General features: G+C 36.1%; 1 protein-coding gene across 6 annotated transcripts in view; it reads left to right on the forward strand.

Moving 5' to 3' along the window:
• The window catches only part of LOC127935322 (CUGBP Elav-like family member 3), a 54,504-nt gene that overhangs the window by 26,851 nt on the left and 11,346 nt on the right, over positions 1-16,307 (forward strand). For 2 of the 6 annotated variants that reach the window (XM_052533099.1, XM_052533100.1), the window contains exons 2-5: positions 1,270-1,357; positions 4,033-4,254; positions 5,843-6,119; positions 6,531-6,613. In XM_052533099.1, the coding sequence (XP_052389059.1) occupies positions 5,975-6,119; positions 6,531-6,613 (228 nt within the window). In that variant the 5' untranslated portion in view covers positions 1,270-1,357; positions 4,033-4,254; positions 5,843-5,974. Of the gene's footprint in view, positions 1-1,269; positions 1,358-4,015; positions 4,255-5,842; positions 6,120-6,530; positions 6,614-16,307 lie in introns of those variants that run through there. The other 4 variants (XM_052533097.1, XM_052533096.1, XM_052533095.1 and 1 more) reach the window with 4 other exon arrangements.

Consider the following 16,307-nt stretch of genomic DNA (forward strand, 5'->3'; position numbering starts at 1 on the left):
TGTGTAGAGATTTGGTGGGACTAGGAGTAATTAACAAACACCTATATCACGTTTTTGCAAATAAAAGTAATAATGAGGTTTAAATTAAATTTTTTCTTAAATATAATTCAAGACGTTATGTGCACAGAAATAGACGTGAAATAATATAATTGTTAAAGTTGTGAACCATTGATAATTATAGAATATTCCTTACTGGTTTTAAATGTAATTTTATACAGTGTTGTTCACACAAATCCAGAAAGGCCAGAGCATTCCATCACCATTCAAAACCACTAGCTGTCGCCTCTCAAACGAATATGCCAAGTTGTTTTGAATTTCTAGCATTTTATTTAAATGGAGAATTAACGCTGGAGCGGTCCAATATGTTACACAGTTAATCGTCGTGTCCTCAGATGTTTCAATAAGACCGATTATGATACCTACTCGGATTTATTTTCGTGGAAATAATAGTTATGAAATGTATAGCCTATGAAATATTTTCAGGAAAATAACATAAAAAAACATTACACTAGGTTATTATTATCTGTAATATGTAATTACAAGATTAAACTCCTAATCATTGCAATACATTAGTATATTATAGCCTATATTGTAATTTAATTAATAGATAATATAATCATTGTAGAGTTATGTTTTGAATTATAATAAATCTAAATATCTTAAAGTAATTTTATTTTATTTGGCTGCTAACGCTAAACTATTAAGAGTTTACAGTACCAAAGACGACGTTAAACTGTGATTCCGAGGTATACGGTGATGTTCTGAAGGTCATCAGCTCGCTCGTCTGTTTACTTTACGTTACATATCTTATTTTAATAGCAGTGAGGGCCACGCCCCCAGACGCGAAGAGCGCGCGCACTGTTCCAAACATTCCACAACAGTATGTGCCGCGTTATCCGCCCTCGGCATACACAGTTCATACACTAGAAATCACCTCTGTATCAAAATATTAAATAAACACTTTGCTTAAAGTTTCCCAGGTTTTTTATTCTTTGTTTGTATTTAACAAACATTTTAATATTATGTTCTCTCTCTCTCTCTCTCTCTCTCTCTCTCTATATACTCTCATAGAAAAAAAATAAAATCAAGGGGCACCAAAAGATGCTAATAGTTAATTTAATATGTATTTTTTAAAGCACCATTTGGGTGAGTGTGTGTGTGTGTGTGTGTGTGTGTGTCTATACTCTTCCCCCTTCTGTAACCTTAGCCTTTTAACCCATTCAACCTTTTGTTTTATTTTCTCCCTCTGTCCATCCTCAATTAATGCAGATCTTCTGGTGAGGACTTTGTCTGCCCAGCAACAGAGTCCTTGAGGGGACATCCAATGCCCTTGTATCCTGTCTGCTTGCAAATCAAGGTAAAGGATATGCAGTTGCACAAAGCACACTCCGAATGCACTAACTACTAAATATTTTTTATGCATTGGACATAATGTAACATTAGTCTTAAACTTAGATGGCAATGGAGGTTAACTATTATGTGCACAACATGGTTAAAGCCTTTATTCTGCTAAAGTTTTTTCAGGCCTTCAGGACAAATGCAATGAACAATGCAAAGTTAGAGCTCTACCTCCCTCTACTGGTACAAACTGATGTTAATGAACTGGTACTTTATTGCCATAGGGCAGACAATTATCATAAGCCTACATGGTCATACTCATCTAAAATTATATGTATACAGTACAGACAAAAAGTTTGGATACACCTTCTCATTCAAAGAGTTTTCTTTATTTTCATGACTATGAAAATTGTAGATTCACACTGAAGGCATCAAAACTATGAATTAACACATGTGGAATTATATATGGAATTATATAGATAACAAAAAAGTGTGAAACAACTGAAAATATTTAATAAAGTAGCCACCTTTTGCTTTGATTACTGCTTTGCACTCTTGGCATTCTCTTGATGAGCTTCAAGAGGTAGTCACCTGAAATGGTCTTCCAACAGTCTTGAAGGAGTTCCCCGAGAGATGCTTAGCACTTGTTGGCCCTTTTGTCTTCTGTCTGCGGTCCAGCTTACCCCTAAACCATCTCGACTGGGTTCAGGTCTGGTGACTGTGGAGGCCAGGTCATCTGGCGCAGCACCCCATCACTCTCCTTCTTGGTCAAATAGCGCTTGATGCCTTCAGTGTGACTCTACAATTTTCATAGTCATGAAAATAAAGAAAACTCTTTGAATGAGAAGGTGTATCCAAACTTTTTGTCTGTACTGTATATATATAATTTTAGATGAGTATGACCATGTAGGCTTAGCATAGTGTCTAACTCAGAACTGACAAATCGGGTTATTGCTCAAAAAGATTACACAACATAAAGGTCAGGGTATATCAGGTGACCTTTATGCCAGTCCACAAGTGAGTCGATGCAGCTGATACAATATAACGTTTCATACCTCACAAAGATTTGAATGCCTTGGGCTGCTTAATGTGTGTATATATATATATATATATATATATATATATATATATATATATATATATATATATATATACACACATTAAAAAAGCTACTCACAAATGATAAAAACAGTTTGTTTATCATCCAGATTTCTTGGCTGTTGTTCAAAAATCTTGTTGGGCATCTGGAAGCTTTTATTTAATTGATTCTCCTGCATAATTGACACAGACTTTGACCACCGACAAGCTCTCAATGCTTACAAATAGGCAATTCTGAAATAACCAGCAGATGTCGTCGTTATTTCAGCTGTCTGGTATAACCAGTTGAGTCATCTGTGATTTAAGTGCGTACTCTCGTGTACGTGATTGAGTCGTGCTTTGGCTCATAGTACAAGAATTATGTTTTTTGTTCTAAAGTGTGGTTATCAGAAAGATAACTTTTTAATATGGATTCGCGGGCAAGGGTAAAAACAGCATTGGGGGATTTAAGGGCTCGTGGCAGATGGTTGCCAATCCCAGTAAATGAACACAAGTACTCTAGTATTTAATTTAGTTTATTCTAAGAGCCAGACATCCTGATGTATAGGCTACTGACCATTAAACAATTACAGATGAACTTCACATCCCTGCGGATGTAAAGCGAACACATGGTTTGTGATGTGATCTGTGTAAATTAATCTCCTAAAGGTTCATTTTATTTATTTATATTTTTGTCAGTAATAGAGAATGAATTAAAATGAATTCCATGCCAGATCGCGCACTAAGATTTGGGAATTGCTCGACCGCATAGCAAGCACATCACGTAGTTTAGGCCATGTGGGCGTTAATTTGCGAGAAAACATGATTTGGCTCAGTGTAGTTTCAGCACCGTGGTCAGAGCTCGACGAGAACAAAAGGCGGATTAGCGTCCTTGATATCAGGCACCGTCGAAATGTTACATGCAAAGCTAAAAAACGAACACTCGAATAAAGCAGTAGCGAAGTTTAACCCAGTTCACTTGAGTGTACAGGCAGTTTATTGTAAGTAAAACGTGTTCGTTTGTTTGTGTTCACCAATAAAAAAAATAATTTGTCGTAGTTGGCTTGTCATGTAATGTAACTGTTCATGAAGGAACGTGTGAGATTATTATTCATATAATTATTACCATTATTCTTTATTAATAATTCTGAATATGATTATTCCATGCTCCTTTGTATTTTTTTCCCATTTTGTTCACTTCATTATATATATATATATATATATATATATATATATATATATATATATATATATATATATATATATATATGGAAAATTAATTGGTATTATTTTTGTCAAACTAGTTTCCCTCGTACAACTCATTCTCAAAACAAACGGAGGTGAATCATATTGTTATTGTAGCACTGTGTTCAATTTAGCTATGAGCTGCCGTAATTGTAAAAAAATATCAAATAAACTGTATCAGTATAAAGTTGCAATTACAAGATTTTAAGTCACAAACTTGAGCTATGCATTATAAGAACTAAAATATTTGCAGATAAAAAAAAAAGTATAAATTGAGATATAAAGGCGTGATTAGGAGAAATGCATGATTAGTGATTTTGACCTCCATAGTCACACACTGATTTGAAAGGGACAGCTGTTTTTATTTGACAGCGCCCAATGGTTTTGCGGCTACGCTGTGTGAGAGGAAAATATAAACGTTCCCTTAAAGCGACTAAACGTCACGGTTTCCACACCCCGAGGGAGGACAGGAGATGGACAGGAGGGGGACACCGGCTTTCGACGTCAAAAGCTACGGGTTATACGGAGTGTCAACACCGTGAATATTGGCTACAGCATTACAGTGCATCTTCTTCACAGCCTCTGCTTTAAAACGTGAGTGTAATAGATTTTATTTGTATTTATACTTGTATTGATTCGTGCATGTATTCTAGTCAACAGGAGATATATGAGAGGGCAGAGAGAGACAAAAACCAAGACGACTCAAGGGTGACAGATGCACGGATTTAGTTAAATGTACAGGGGTTGGCATTCAAGCCACCCGCTCTCCATCAGCTCTCTTTATCTGTGCACGTCGAATATCACACCATATTCACAACCAGACAGAAAGACAGCAAATAAACAAACATCCCCTTGGGATTAACAAAAGAGAGAGAGAGAGGGAGAGGGAAGGATACGTGAGCAAATTTCGCCTCTGACAAACACCAGAGAGCTAGTAAAAAAATAAATAAATTAAACTTATTTTAGTCTCTTTTGATTTAAAGACGTGAAGTTGCATGTACAGCTGAATGTTTTTGTTCTCTATCATGTATGTGCGTATGTGCAGTTGGTGTCGTGACAAAGAGCCACATACGCCTGAACCTCCAGTGTGGATTAAACAAAGAAGCAATGGGGATATCTGTCGATATTTATATGCATTTCATTTTATTGCATTCGCTTTTAATATACTTGCTCTTGCCAGAGCTCGTAACACAAGTTTCTTTGTTTTACTATAGCATTTTAATCTCTTAAAATACCTCAGAGATTCACTGATCTGGTATTATATTCTGTATTTGGTGACACCTTATAATAGCATACATTATTAATATTTACATTATATAATGCATTCATTCAAACAGATCATTAATGTATACTCGAATAGCTCAAAATTGTAATAAAAAATATATAGCTACTATAGATCAGCATTGTATGATGTTGAAATGTCAAACAGAAAGCCAACATTGTATAGAAATCTCTGTTATCCTCCATATTATGTAGTTAATTCAGCTCAAACTTAAACTTAGTTTTGTGGATAATTTTCTTTGGTTTGCTATCTGTTTTTTTTTTTTTATAAATGTTATACTTGTAAAGAAATGTAAGATGTCCCATTGTGTGAAAATGTTCGCTGTTCAAATTGACCGTCATGGAAGAAGATATTGTAGTTCTGGCAAACTGAATGGCGATTGGAGGTCATTCTTGAATTTATTTGCATATTGAATTTTGATTGGTCTAGATATCTTACATCTAATTAAGTATGCTTTCATATTGCAGAACAGAAAACATTTTGATTCTCGGTAACTAAAGTTTTTTTTTTTTTTTTTTTTTTTACATTTAAGTACAAATATAGTAGGCTTTAGCTGATTTTAAAACGTTTCAGTTACCTCAAGTTACATATTAGGACTCACGAACAGAAACCAATCGTATTTTACATTGATAAAAAACATAAATACTGTTGTCATGTGTCGCTTCTTCGAAATAAAAGCATTAGTGTTTTGTTTAAAAGGTCTTCCAGATAGGTAACTTTTTGCCAGATTATATATATATATATATATATATATATATATATATATGTATATATATATATATATATATATATATATATATATATATATATATATATATGTGTGTGTGTGTATGTGTGTGTGTGTGTGTATAATTTATTTATTTTATTTTGTAAAATTTATTTATTTTATTTTGTATTCAGAGCTGTCACGGTTCAAACCTTTCCACCGGGACTCGTGTTTAACATCGCGACTCTTCCCCCGCCGCTGAGCCGCTCTCCAGTGCTGAAACTCCGGGCGCAGCTGTCGCTCCGTCCCCTTAGGAAACTGTCCTAATGAAGGAAGCCGACGCCATCAAGCTCTTCATTGGCCAGATCCCACGGAATCTGGAGGAGAAGGACCTGAAGCCCATCTTTGAGCAGTTTGGGAAGATCTATGAGCTTACGGTGATCAAGGACAAGTACACGGGAATGCACAAAGGTAATTAAACGCAGCTCTATAGAACGGACAGTCTCAAGGGGAGACGGGAGATTAATGGTGCTAGATGTATTTCCTTTTCATGTTTTAACTACATATCTTAGTTCGTCTACTGAGGCCTTCTTTGACACTGGGATATATAATTGTTTTATTGTGTAGACACTTTAACCTTTAGCTTGCAGTAGCATTCATTTGCTGCTGCTACATTTAAAGTTTGCATCCAGCTTTCTAGCTTCCTGAGATAAATCTATTCATAGAAAAGGCATCTTTGGTGATGAAACAAATTGTTCATTTCTCAGTCACGGTTGTCATATTATTTTATGTCTGCAAAACACTGCTTGTTATCCATGATCTGTCTATGTCTGGTATGTTTTTCTTTTAACATCCTACACTGTATTCTTGTTCTTTCTTCAGGATGTGCGTTCTTGACGTACTGTGCGAGAGAGTCAGCATTGAAGGCCCAGAATGCACTGCATGAGCAGAAGACATTGCCAGGGGTGAGTTGTCAGTGTTAATAATGTGAACGGGCTGTATAAAAAAATAGATTTATTTAAGTCAAACAAACACTTCCAGTTGCCTATATATAGCAGACTACATATAGCATAAATCTTTTATCATTAAGCTCTTCTAACAGGGCTGAGGAACATGAAGTCATTTCTAAAAATGGAAACAACACATTATATGGTTCAGGAGATGGGATCTGTGGAAATCTATGTTGACTGAACAGACTTTAATTAGGTATGTAGGAGGGCACAATCCTTGAAGGCATCTGCGATCGTGTCGCTGTCTGGAGTCGTTGATTAGCTGTTAGGCCATCTGCCATGACAGGCAACATGTAAATTCACAAACCTCCAGTCTCTTCATATTTTTTTATGTTGTTTTATGTGCTAATTACCTACTTTTTCAGATTTGACAGATGTACTGGAACATTATGAGCCGTGTTGCAAGTTGAATGCATGTGACGTCAGTGTATAGCTATTGAAAATGAGTTCATATGTCCTATATTTGTGATCAACAAGAAGGAATTAAAGGGATATTCCACCCATTGACTAAGCCTCATGCCATTCCATACATGTATGACTTTCTATATTCAGCTCCACACAAAAGAAGATATTTTGAAGAATGTTGGTAACCAAACAGTTTCGGTTCCCATTGACTTCCATTGTTGAACAGTTCTTCAAAATATCTTCTTTTACGTACCACAGATAAAAATAGAGTCAAACCAGTTTGGACTAACATTAGGGTGAGTATGATGATAACAGTATTTTCATTATTAGGTGGAATATCCCTTTAATACAACTATTACTTTCGGTGCTCACATGGTAATGTTTTTTTCCTTTGTTGATTAGACATGGAGCAAACAAACCCACAGGGAATCTTTTGCTTCCCCTCAAATTCTATTTAAGCGAGTTTAATTTGCACTAGAGGAAGCTGCGTGTCATAAAAGATGAGACACGATGTGGACTGAGCGGTCGAACAGAAGCTTCTGGTGCATCTGAACAGACTCCGAGCCGACTGTTGTCCCACCAGACGTAGGCTAATGAAGGGATATATGGCTTTATTGCTCTGTATGTCACATCACGTAACATCGAAAGCTGGTTGAGTAGTGTTAGTAGCGACAAAATTAAAATTGAAGTGTGAGCAAAGTAAACCTTGTTCTACCTTGGTTTTAGAGAATCAATGTTTGTGAGTATCTGTTTAGATGGTTTTTCCTTATGGTGAGTAACGTTATGCGCATGTGTGCTCATGGGTAACTCCAGAACAAATCCCATTATTAGCATGACAGTAATCTGACCTTTGCCGACCTCTCCAGACACAGATCAGCAGGTTCCCCTGACTTTAAATCCTCTCTCCTCCTTCTCTATCCCTCCATCCTTCTATTAGTCTCCCGGCTCACCTAAGCCTGGTAAGACGGTGTTCAAACCTACCCCATGAGGTACGACGGGAACCACATTTTTAAGAACAACAACCACCTTTCCTAAACAGAAATCTCTCTTTTTCTTTTTCTGTCTCTCTCTTTCGTTCTTTCTTTTTTTAACACACACACACACACACACACATATATATATACAGACACACACACACACATATATACAGACAGCCCAGCTGTGTGGCATTATTACCAGCTCATGGCACCTGCCATTCAGATCAGGCCCCGCCCACTGCCTGTCAATCATAGCGAATTGCTCTGGCAACGCTGCGTGATGTGTGTTTAGAGTGCATGTGTGGTTGAGATAGGAATTGTAACCACGATGAGAGGAGAAAGCCAGATAAGATAAGACAGAAATTGGCTTGGAACCTTAATTTCTCACTTTTTCTCTCAGGCTTTGTTCACGCTACATCCAATTCAGATTTGATCTTTGAGACTCAATATGTGCATTGTAATTTTGCGAGTGATGAAAACGTACCTTGTTCAAATAATGTTAAAAATACAATTCTGCCATCATTCACTTATTCTCATGTTGTTCCAAATCTTTATGACTTAATTTTTTCTGCAAACCACAAAAGATATTTTAAAAAATGTCTCAAGGTTTTTTTTGTCCTTGCAATGAAAGTTAATGGGATCCAATGCTGTTTTGTATTCCTTTGCCTTTCAATGCTGTACTTTTAGGATTATTTATTGTAGTATTTATAATTTTTTCATTTAGATTTTAGTTGTCTTTTTAGTCATTTTGTCTTGTGACTATGCCATTTTATTTAAAACGTTTATTAAGCTTTCATTTATTTGTTTAACTTTCAGTTAAACATTTGTATTTTAGTTATTTGCCAAGGTAAAATTTCTCACTTTCATATGAGGTCTGATATTTTCATTTTATTTTATTTCAGCTTTATTTCAATGAATGAAATCTGTAATAGCTTTAGTTTTAGTTGTAGTTTTAGTCAACTATTAAAACATTGTTTCTTTGTATGAAGGAAAAAAACACTTAAATATTCTTCATAACATCTTCTTTCATGTTCTACAGATGAAAGAAGATTCAAAACATACAAATGTTTGTAAATGTATGGTTTGTAATAGTCACATTTCATATATTTGGTTAGACTTAATTTTAAGGTGTCCTTGTTACAGTGTAATTATACATTTAACTAGTAATATTAACTACATGTACTTATTATATGGTTAGGATTAGGGTTTGGCTTAGGGGTACTTGCATGTAATTATGCATAATTAATTGTTATTATAATAATAAGTACATGTAACGTGCAACCTTAAAATAAAGTGTTACCAAACATTTTTTTTAGACTACTGTTTGGAGGAGCAAAAAATAACTGACAAAACTGTATAATATTCTGATTTCGCTACTGTTGAAACTCTGAATAAAAGATCAACTGAGAGCAGTGTATTGAATAGAGAGGTAAAGGAAGACAAGGGAGGAGGGGTTGAACAGATGGCATGGCTGGAGTGGCACCTGGCCTTATGTTTAATTTCAGGTGAGAGGCACGCAGTGATTGTAGACAGAGGAGGAGAATGGAGACCTGGAGCCCTCTTTCTTTTTTCAGCCCCATGCTCTCCTCCTCCTCCCCATCTTTCCCCATCTCTCCTATCTTTTGCTCTCTGCCTATCGTTGCCATCCCATTGTGTTTGCTTACCCTTGTTTTTTCATGGCCCCACTTGCATGGGCACAACAAAGCTCCAGGCGTCATCCAAAGTACTTCAGTCGTGCATACATTCGTATGCGCTTTTAAATCCAGCACTGCATTCATGTACACACCCTCAATCTCTCATTTCCTCTACATCTCTAATCATATTCCCTTTGGCTTTTGGCAGCAGCTAGCTAGCCTAGTGTACTACAGGGCTAAAATACTGGATGAATATGAAACACAGTTGTGTTGGCGATTTATGGTAAAATGTGACTCAGCTGGATCCTATCTGACTTCAGTTAAGATAAATATCAGCTTCCACAATGAGTTTTTTTTTGTGGTTTAAGTTGTTTTACTCCGCTTTACTCTTACTCCTTCCTCAGCCTTAAAAATCATGACAAAAAAGCAAGACGCAGTAGATCAGCAGGACAGACCAGATCGCTTCTTTTTACACTATTAATGTTGTTTTTGCTATTATAATTTATATTCAAAGCATCAGATTACACTTGATCTCCTTTGAATTAGCGCTCCCTTTGGTTATTGATAGCAAAATGGCAGTTGAACGTCTGTCTGTGATGTGTGTGTCTATACATTTTGCCATTTATGTGTTTTGGACGAGTTGTTGTGCGTCTGAATGCATGTGTTTAAAAGAGCGTCTGTTGTGCCTTTGTTGTGGGGGAGGGGGGCAGGTGTTATCAGGAGGGGGATGGAGTGTGTGAGAGCAAATGTCTGGATGTTTATTTGTAGTTTAGTGCAATGTGCTCATTCTGATTTGCGTCGTAGTGTGTTTAGTGTGGTCGGAAAGTCAAATAAGACAAGACTGGTGGTTGTAAACCTTAAAATATGTCATGTTTTGCTCAGTGAGTGCTTTTTACAAATATAGTCCACCACATTTCACATTTAACGTATGTGTTTGTGTGAAATTGTACACATACAAAATGTACTTCTATGATTATGTGTGAGAAAGTGTATGCATATCAGTACGTTTTACACCAATAAAAGACAAGCGATCATATTAGACTAACACGAACCGACGGTTCAAATTGCATGCGATCGCATGTTTCCTTTAAAGAAATGCAAGATTAAGTATATTTGATTTAGTGTCAGTGTGTATACTCGCATCCAGAAAGGATGAGTCCATTGTTCGGATGAATTGAAGGGTTCCAGGGTTCGAGAGTGTGAAAGAGGCAGAGAGGTGAAAGTAGGTCTAATTAAAGAGATATTGGACAGATATGTGAAAGGGGGAAAGATCGGGGGTGAAATGGGGGAAGGGGGGGAATGAAAGAAAATTTGACATAATGAGCCGCGGGTGGTGATGGGGGGAGGGGCCACTTTTGGAAGGGGGGGCAGCGGATGTCCACAAGCTTAAAGACAGACATCTGCTAGCAAGAGAGAGAGAGTGTGTGTGTGTGTGTGTGTGTGTGTGTGTGTGTGACCTTTCATGATTACACACTCTGTGATAGCAGAACTTTATCTGACGGACATCTATATACTGTGCAAAGCAGATTTTTCACACCATTGACATAAAATAAACTAGTTAATGGCCATTTTCTACTTTTCAAAAGGAAGTTAGCTGCAAATATTAGCAGCCATTTTTATGTTTGTGGAAGTGTTCAAATGCTCAGACATTTATTATAATAAAGTCACAAACACAGATCCTCTTGGGTCCGTCCTACTTCCTCTCTTGATTTGATTGGTTTTGTCATCTGCAACAAATCATGTAATCTTAAGAGCTTGTTTGCTGGCGGTAATCTGTCTTCTTTCTGAATGTGTCCCAGATCGATATTGTTGCTCATGAAAACCCATACAGGCACTAAATGATGAATATAGCATTTGCAGATTTCCTGATGAGTAATAAGGTCGTATTGAATTTTCAATTTGAAGTGCCATGATGATTTTTTAAATAATATGAATAATAAATAATATTCGATACCTGATTTTACCAACAAGTTGTTTCAAGTGAAGAATATTCACTCTTTGAGAATATTGTGTGTTAAATACATATTGAGAGTTACCACAGAAACTAATGGTTGTCCCTTAGAATTCAGTAAAAAAAATACACAACTATCTCCAATTGAATTTTTTATTTGTTCATATTAACAGACTGAGAAGTTCATCTAATCTATAAAGACTAGCAAAAAAAAAGAAAAAGAAATTATTTATATTTAAAAAAGGGCGTGAAATCCATTGCTTTCCTCATCCACACTTGGTTCCCATAGACATAAATAAAGTAGCACCCCCATCTCAAACAATAGGACAGCATCACCAGTGTTGACAGTGTGTTCGGGGTGTTAGATATTAGCGTTGTTGCAAGCATCGCTCATATGAGGTCTGTTTGCTTGGAGAAAGTGATTACGTTTGAATTAGATTAGATTAGTTGCAACTTTATTGTCATTATGCAGAGTACAAGTACAGAGCTAATGAAATGCAGTTAGCATCTAACCAGAAGTGTAAGAATATAGTGTTTTATATACATATCAGTGCAGAGTGAAGCTATGATACAGAATTAACAGTGGAGCTGCTATATACAGTATTGAGCAGAGTATATACAGAATATAAATAGGAATGCAATGTTGGATTATATATACATTATGAACAGTGGTAATAAATACAGTTGGTTGAGTGTACAATAGCATTATTAAACAATGTATTCTATGCAAAATATCAGTAGTGCAAAAATGTTTTTATAGAAATTGTTTACTGTGCTTTGTAAAGTAACAACTTTAGACAGTTTACAGTGTAATAGCGTTGTTACATACAGAATTTGATATGCATATTGAGTTAGCGAGCCCAACCAATGCATATTTCCCAACCGGAGTTATTTTCACACATACTCCCCCCTCTGTCCATCTTTCCCCATTTAGGCAGGGGTTAACACTGACAGTTTAGGGTCTGTGTTACCCTTGTAATTGCTTGAGGTCTAGTGATTGACACATTTGAAACAGGGTAATTGATTAGAGTATATTGATTATTTCAAGAATGAAGATTTCATGAGCTTTAATCTTCCAGCCAAGAATGTGTTTCTAGGGTAGTTTATGTGACAATGACAGCAGTATGACATGCTATTTAAAGGCTTTTTTCCTAATTCTTATGAGTATCATACATGAAGTTTCAATGACCGTATAATAATTACTACTAATGGAATATTTGTATTCAGTGTTCACTGAATGTTTCTGTTAAATGTTCAGTTTTGTGTTTGAGTAAAAGAAATGTAAGTACCAATAAAAGTATGTTCTCTTTGTCATGTTAAATGTCAATGAAACGACATATGTCTGAAGACCGTTCTCTGTTTGTTATAAAATGGGAGATGGATAGAACGGCTGAAAGAATAAGCGAGGAAAAAAGGCGATTGGAAAGAAAGCGAGTGGAATATATTGGGGGTGGGGCAGCGTGCAGGTTGATTACGGTCGCAGGTCTTGTTGCCAGGAGACGGCTGGGACAAGGGATGCTGGGTTGCTAGGGAACCAGCTCAATGCAATGACCAGCATTGCATGATGGGTACAGAGGGAAGATTGAGAATAGTCTTTGTGTAGATACACACCTAATTTAACATCTGCCACTACACACACACACACACACTATTACAAGTCACAAGAGACATCCTCTTGAGCCTCTTGAGTGCAAATAATTCTTTCCATGCACAGAGAAACTTAGGGAGTATGAACAAACAGCAAGCCCTGCAGGCATATAGTGAATGAGTGAACGGGAATTGTGATCTGATTTTTAAGCTCTTATGAGTCACCGCCTTTGGTTCATATTGTTCAGAGTTTATGTGAATGGAAAAGTCAAATTTGGGTGCGTCTTCACAATTCGTTTCAAATATAGGTATTTTACAGGTAAAACATGGTGATTTATTTGTATATATGTTTGAAGTAATACATGGAGGCTGGCGGCAGAGTAAATGTCAGTTGATTGAATAATCTATGGATTTAATATCCCATAATCCCACTGAAATCTCTGGCTTCAGATCAAGGCGGAGATTAAACGTTTGTGCTCATCATTTCAATGGAGTGTTTTTGCTGGCAGGCAAATGAAGCCACGGTTATGACCTGCGCTTCTGATGGCATGTATGGAGAGATATTACATTATTTTCATCAGTATTTTCTATTTTTGTAAGCATACGATTGCATTTTGCTGCTGCAACACAGATTGTAGGATTACATTTATTTATGTATTGATGTGTTTTACACAAAAAACAGCACACATTCTTTGAGTCCTGGTGTTTTTAAACATCATCTTCTACAGTTTTTTTTAATGATTTACTTTATTAAATTGTCACTTTGTTTTAATTTCAGTGGTGCTATATATATTTTCTTGAAAATCTATGAAAAACACCAGACTTTTTGAAAGGTTATTTTGAATGATTAGCGATATCCAAATTCATTTTTTATTAAAAAAGAAATGAATTATTTTACATTAAATTGATCAAACGTGACAGTAAATACTTTTACACATTTCAAACAATTGCTGTCCTTTTGAACGTTGATAATAATAATAAATGTTTCTAGACTGATTTCTGAAGACTGGAGTAATGGCTGCTGAAAATTCAGCTTTTCCATCACAGAAATAAGTTATATTTCTAAATATTCATATATTCAGTAGAAATAGAATAGAAAATTTATAGAAAATTGTAATAATATTTGAATCAAATAACAGCGTTTTTTAAAAACTAAATCTAGAACCCCAATCTTCTGATCGTTTATGTATATAGAAGAGTAGATTTATGAATGTAAATGTAATAGTAGTAGTACGGTTATGGGTTTTCTGTACATTTTCATTGATTTTCAAGCGGTCTTTCTAGAAGCCAACAGGTTTCTTTCGCCTAGACGAAGAGGAGTCTTCACTGCCTCTGTTGCTTTGGCAACCACAGCAGTTACACCCGCTACATTTTTCTGTCCGTCTCCGTCTCTCTCTCTCTCTCTCTCTCTCTTTCCGTTCTCATAAATATATTCTCAAAGACTCACATTTCATCCATTTCGATCCTTCCATCACTTTTCTCCACCTCTGTCTCACTTGTTCTATTTTCCCCATCACTACTGTCCCCTCCTCTCGTCGTCCGGGGCAACCTTGTTTACCTGCTGTGTAGCTCGTCTCGCCGTTGTCATGGTGACAGAGGATTGGTTGCCGTGCCGACCTGAAGTGGCAGTGCCACGACTCTCTCTCTCTCTCTGTCTCTCTCTCCCTCTCTTTCTCGTCTCTTTCGTCCCTTTGTACGCTTCCTCCTCACCCTTTCCTTTTTGTTCTCTGCCGCTGTCTCTGTTTCTCCTTTCTTTAATCCTTGAAGCTCTGTGAATCATCACAATGCAAGGAAAGATATGAATAAATCTCCTCAAGGGTTTTCTTGTACCTCGTAATGCGTCTGTAGCTTGTACCGCCCGGTGTATCAGAACAGAAATGATGCCTTTCTGTATTTTTTTATCAACTGATGTGCCATCTTCCTGTTGATGCGTGCATGTTAAATGAGTGTGCGAGCTGTCCCTTTGTCTCAACCTTGATGTGAGTGGGCTGCTTTCTGAAAATGAAACTAAAATGGCACAGTCATCGTTAACCTAATCTTTTTTGAGTGTTCATGCGGTCAACACTCGGCCAGCAATCTGCTGTGTGTCGTACGGTCTTGAAAATAAAGAGGTTAACACCCAAATGTCATCTTAGCATGTTTTTTTTTTGGAAAACTTTCCCCTTTTAATAGATAAATACATTTACACTGTCATGATCAGAACTTTTTAAAGGAACAGTTCACAAACTATGAAATGCTTTACTCACTGTCACTGTAAAAATGTCCTGGTGAATCTTTACCATGCAGTGGAAGTGAATGTTATTTCTGAAGACTCTTATTTCAATAAGCTGTTTGCTGTATTGTTATATTTTTAAATCAACTGCAGCCTTTTACACTAGCATTCAAAACTTTGGGGTTGGTAAAATCGTGAAAGTTTTTGAAAGTCTCTCACGTAAGCTGCATTTGTTTGCTGAAAAATACAGCTAAAAACAGTAATTCTGTGAAATATTTTTAGATTTTAAAATGCATGTTTTCTATTTTAATTCATTTTAAAATGTAATTTATTCCTTTGATGGCGAAGTTTAATTTTCAGACATTTCTTTTTAGAAATGTTGAAAACAGTGATGCTTTATTTTTGTGGAAATAATGGGCCAATTTTTTCAGGAGTCTTTGATGAATAAAAAGGTTCATTTTAATAAATAGAAAAACAGCACTTTAATGAAATAGATTTTTTGCTAACATTATAAATGTCTTTACTGTGACTTTTAATCAGTGTAATGCATCCCAAACTTTTGAACACTGGTGTATATTCAAATATGGCACATTAATGAAATCAAATGCCATTGTTTCCATTGACCAACACTGAACGCCCTGTGTTTGAAACTCCAGTGATGTTTAAGAAGTTTTTCAGCAAATAATGTTTTGAAATCTTCTGGGTCCAAGAAAAGAGTTCTTGGTTGAAAGTGATGGAAGACCCATTAGACAAACTTGTGCATGAACTAAATTGGGAGCAGCTGGCCTCAATACAATGATAAAACACCCTCAAAAGTAATTTTCCCCCTGTATGCTGGTGTTTCCTTAAAATAAACAAAGCGATTTGGGCAAATCAGATTTAA

Source organism: Carassius gibelio, chromosome A19 (assembly GCF_023724105.1).
Source record: "Carassius gibelio isolate Cgi1373 ecotype wild population from Czech Republic chromosome A19, carGib1.2-hapl.c, whole genome shotgun sequence".
Lineage (NCBI taxonomy): Eukaryota > Metazoa > Chordata > Actinopteri > Cypriniformes > Cyprinidae > Carassius > Carassius gibelio.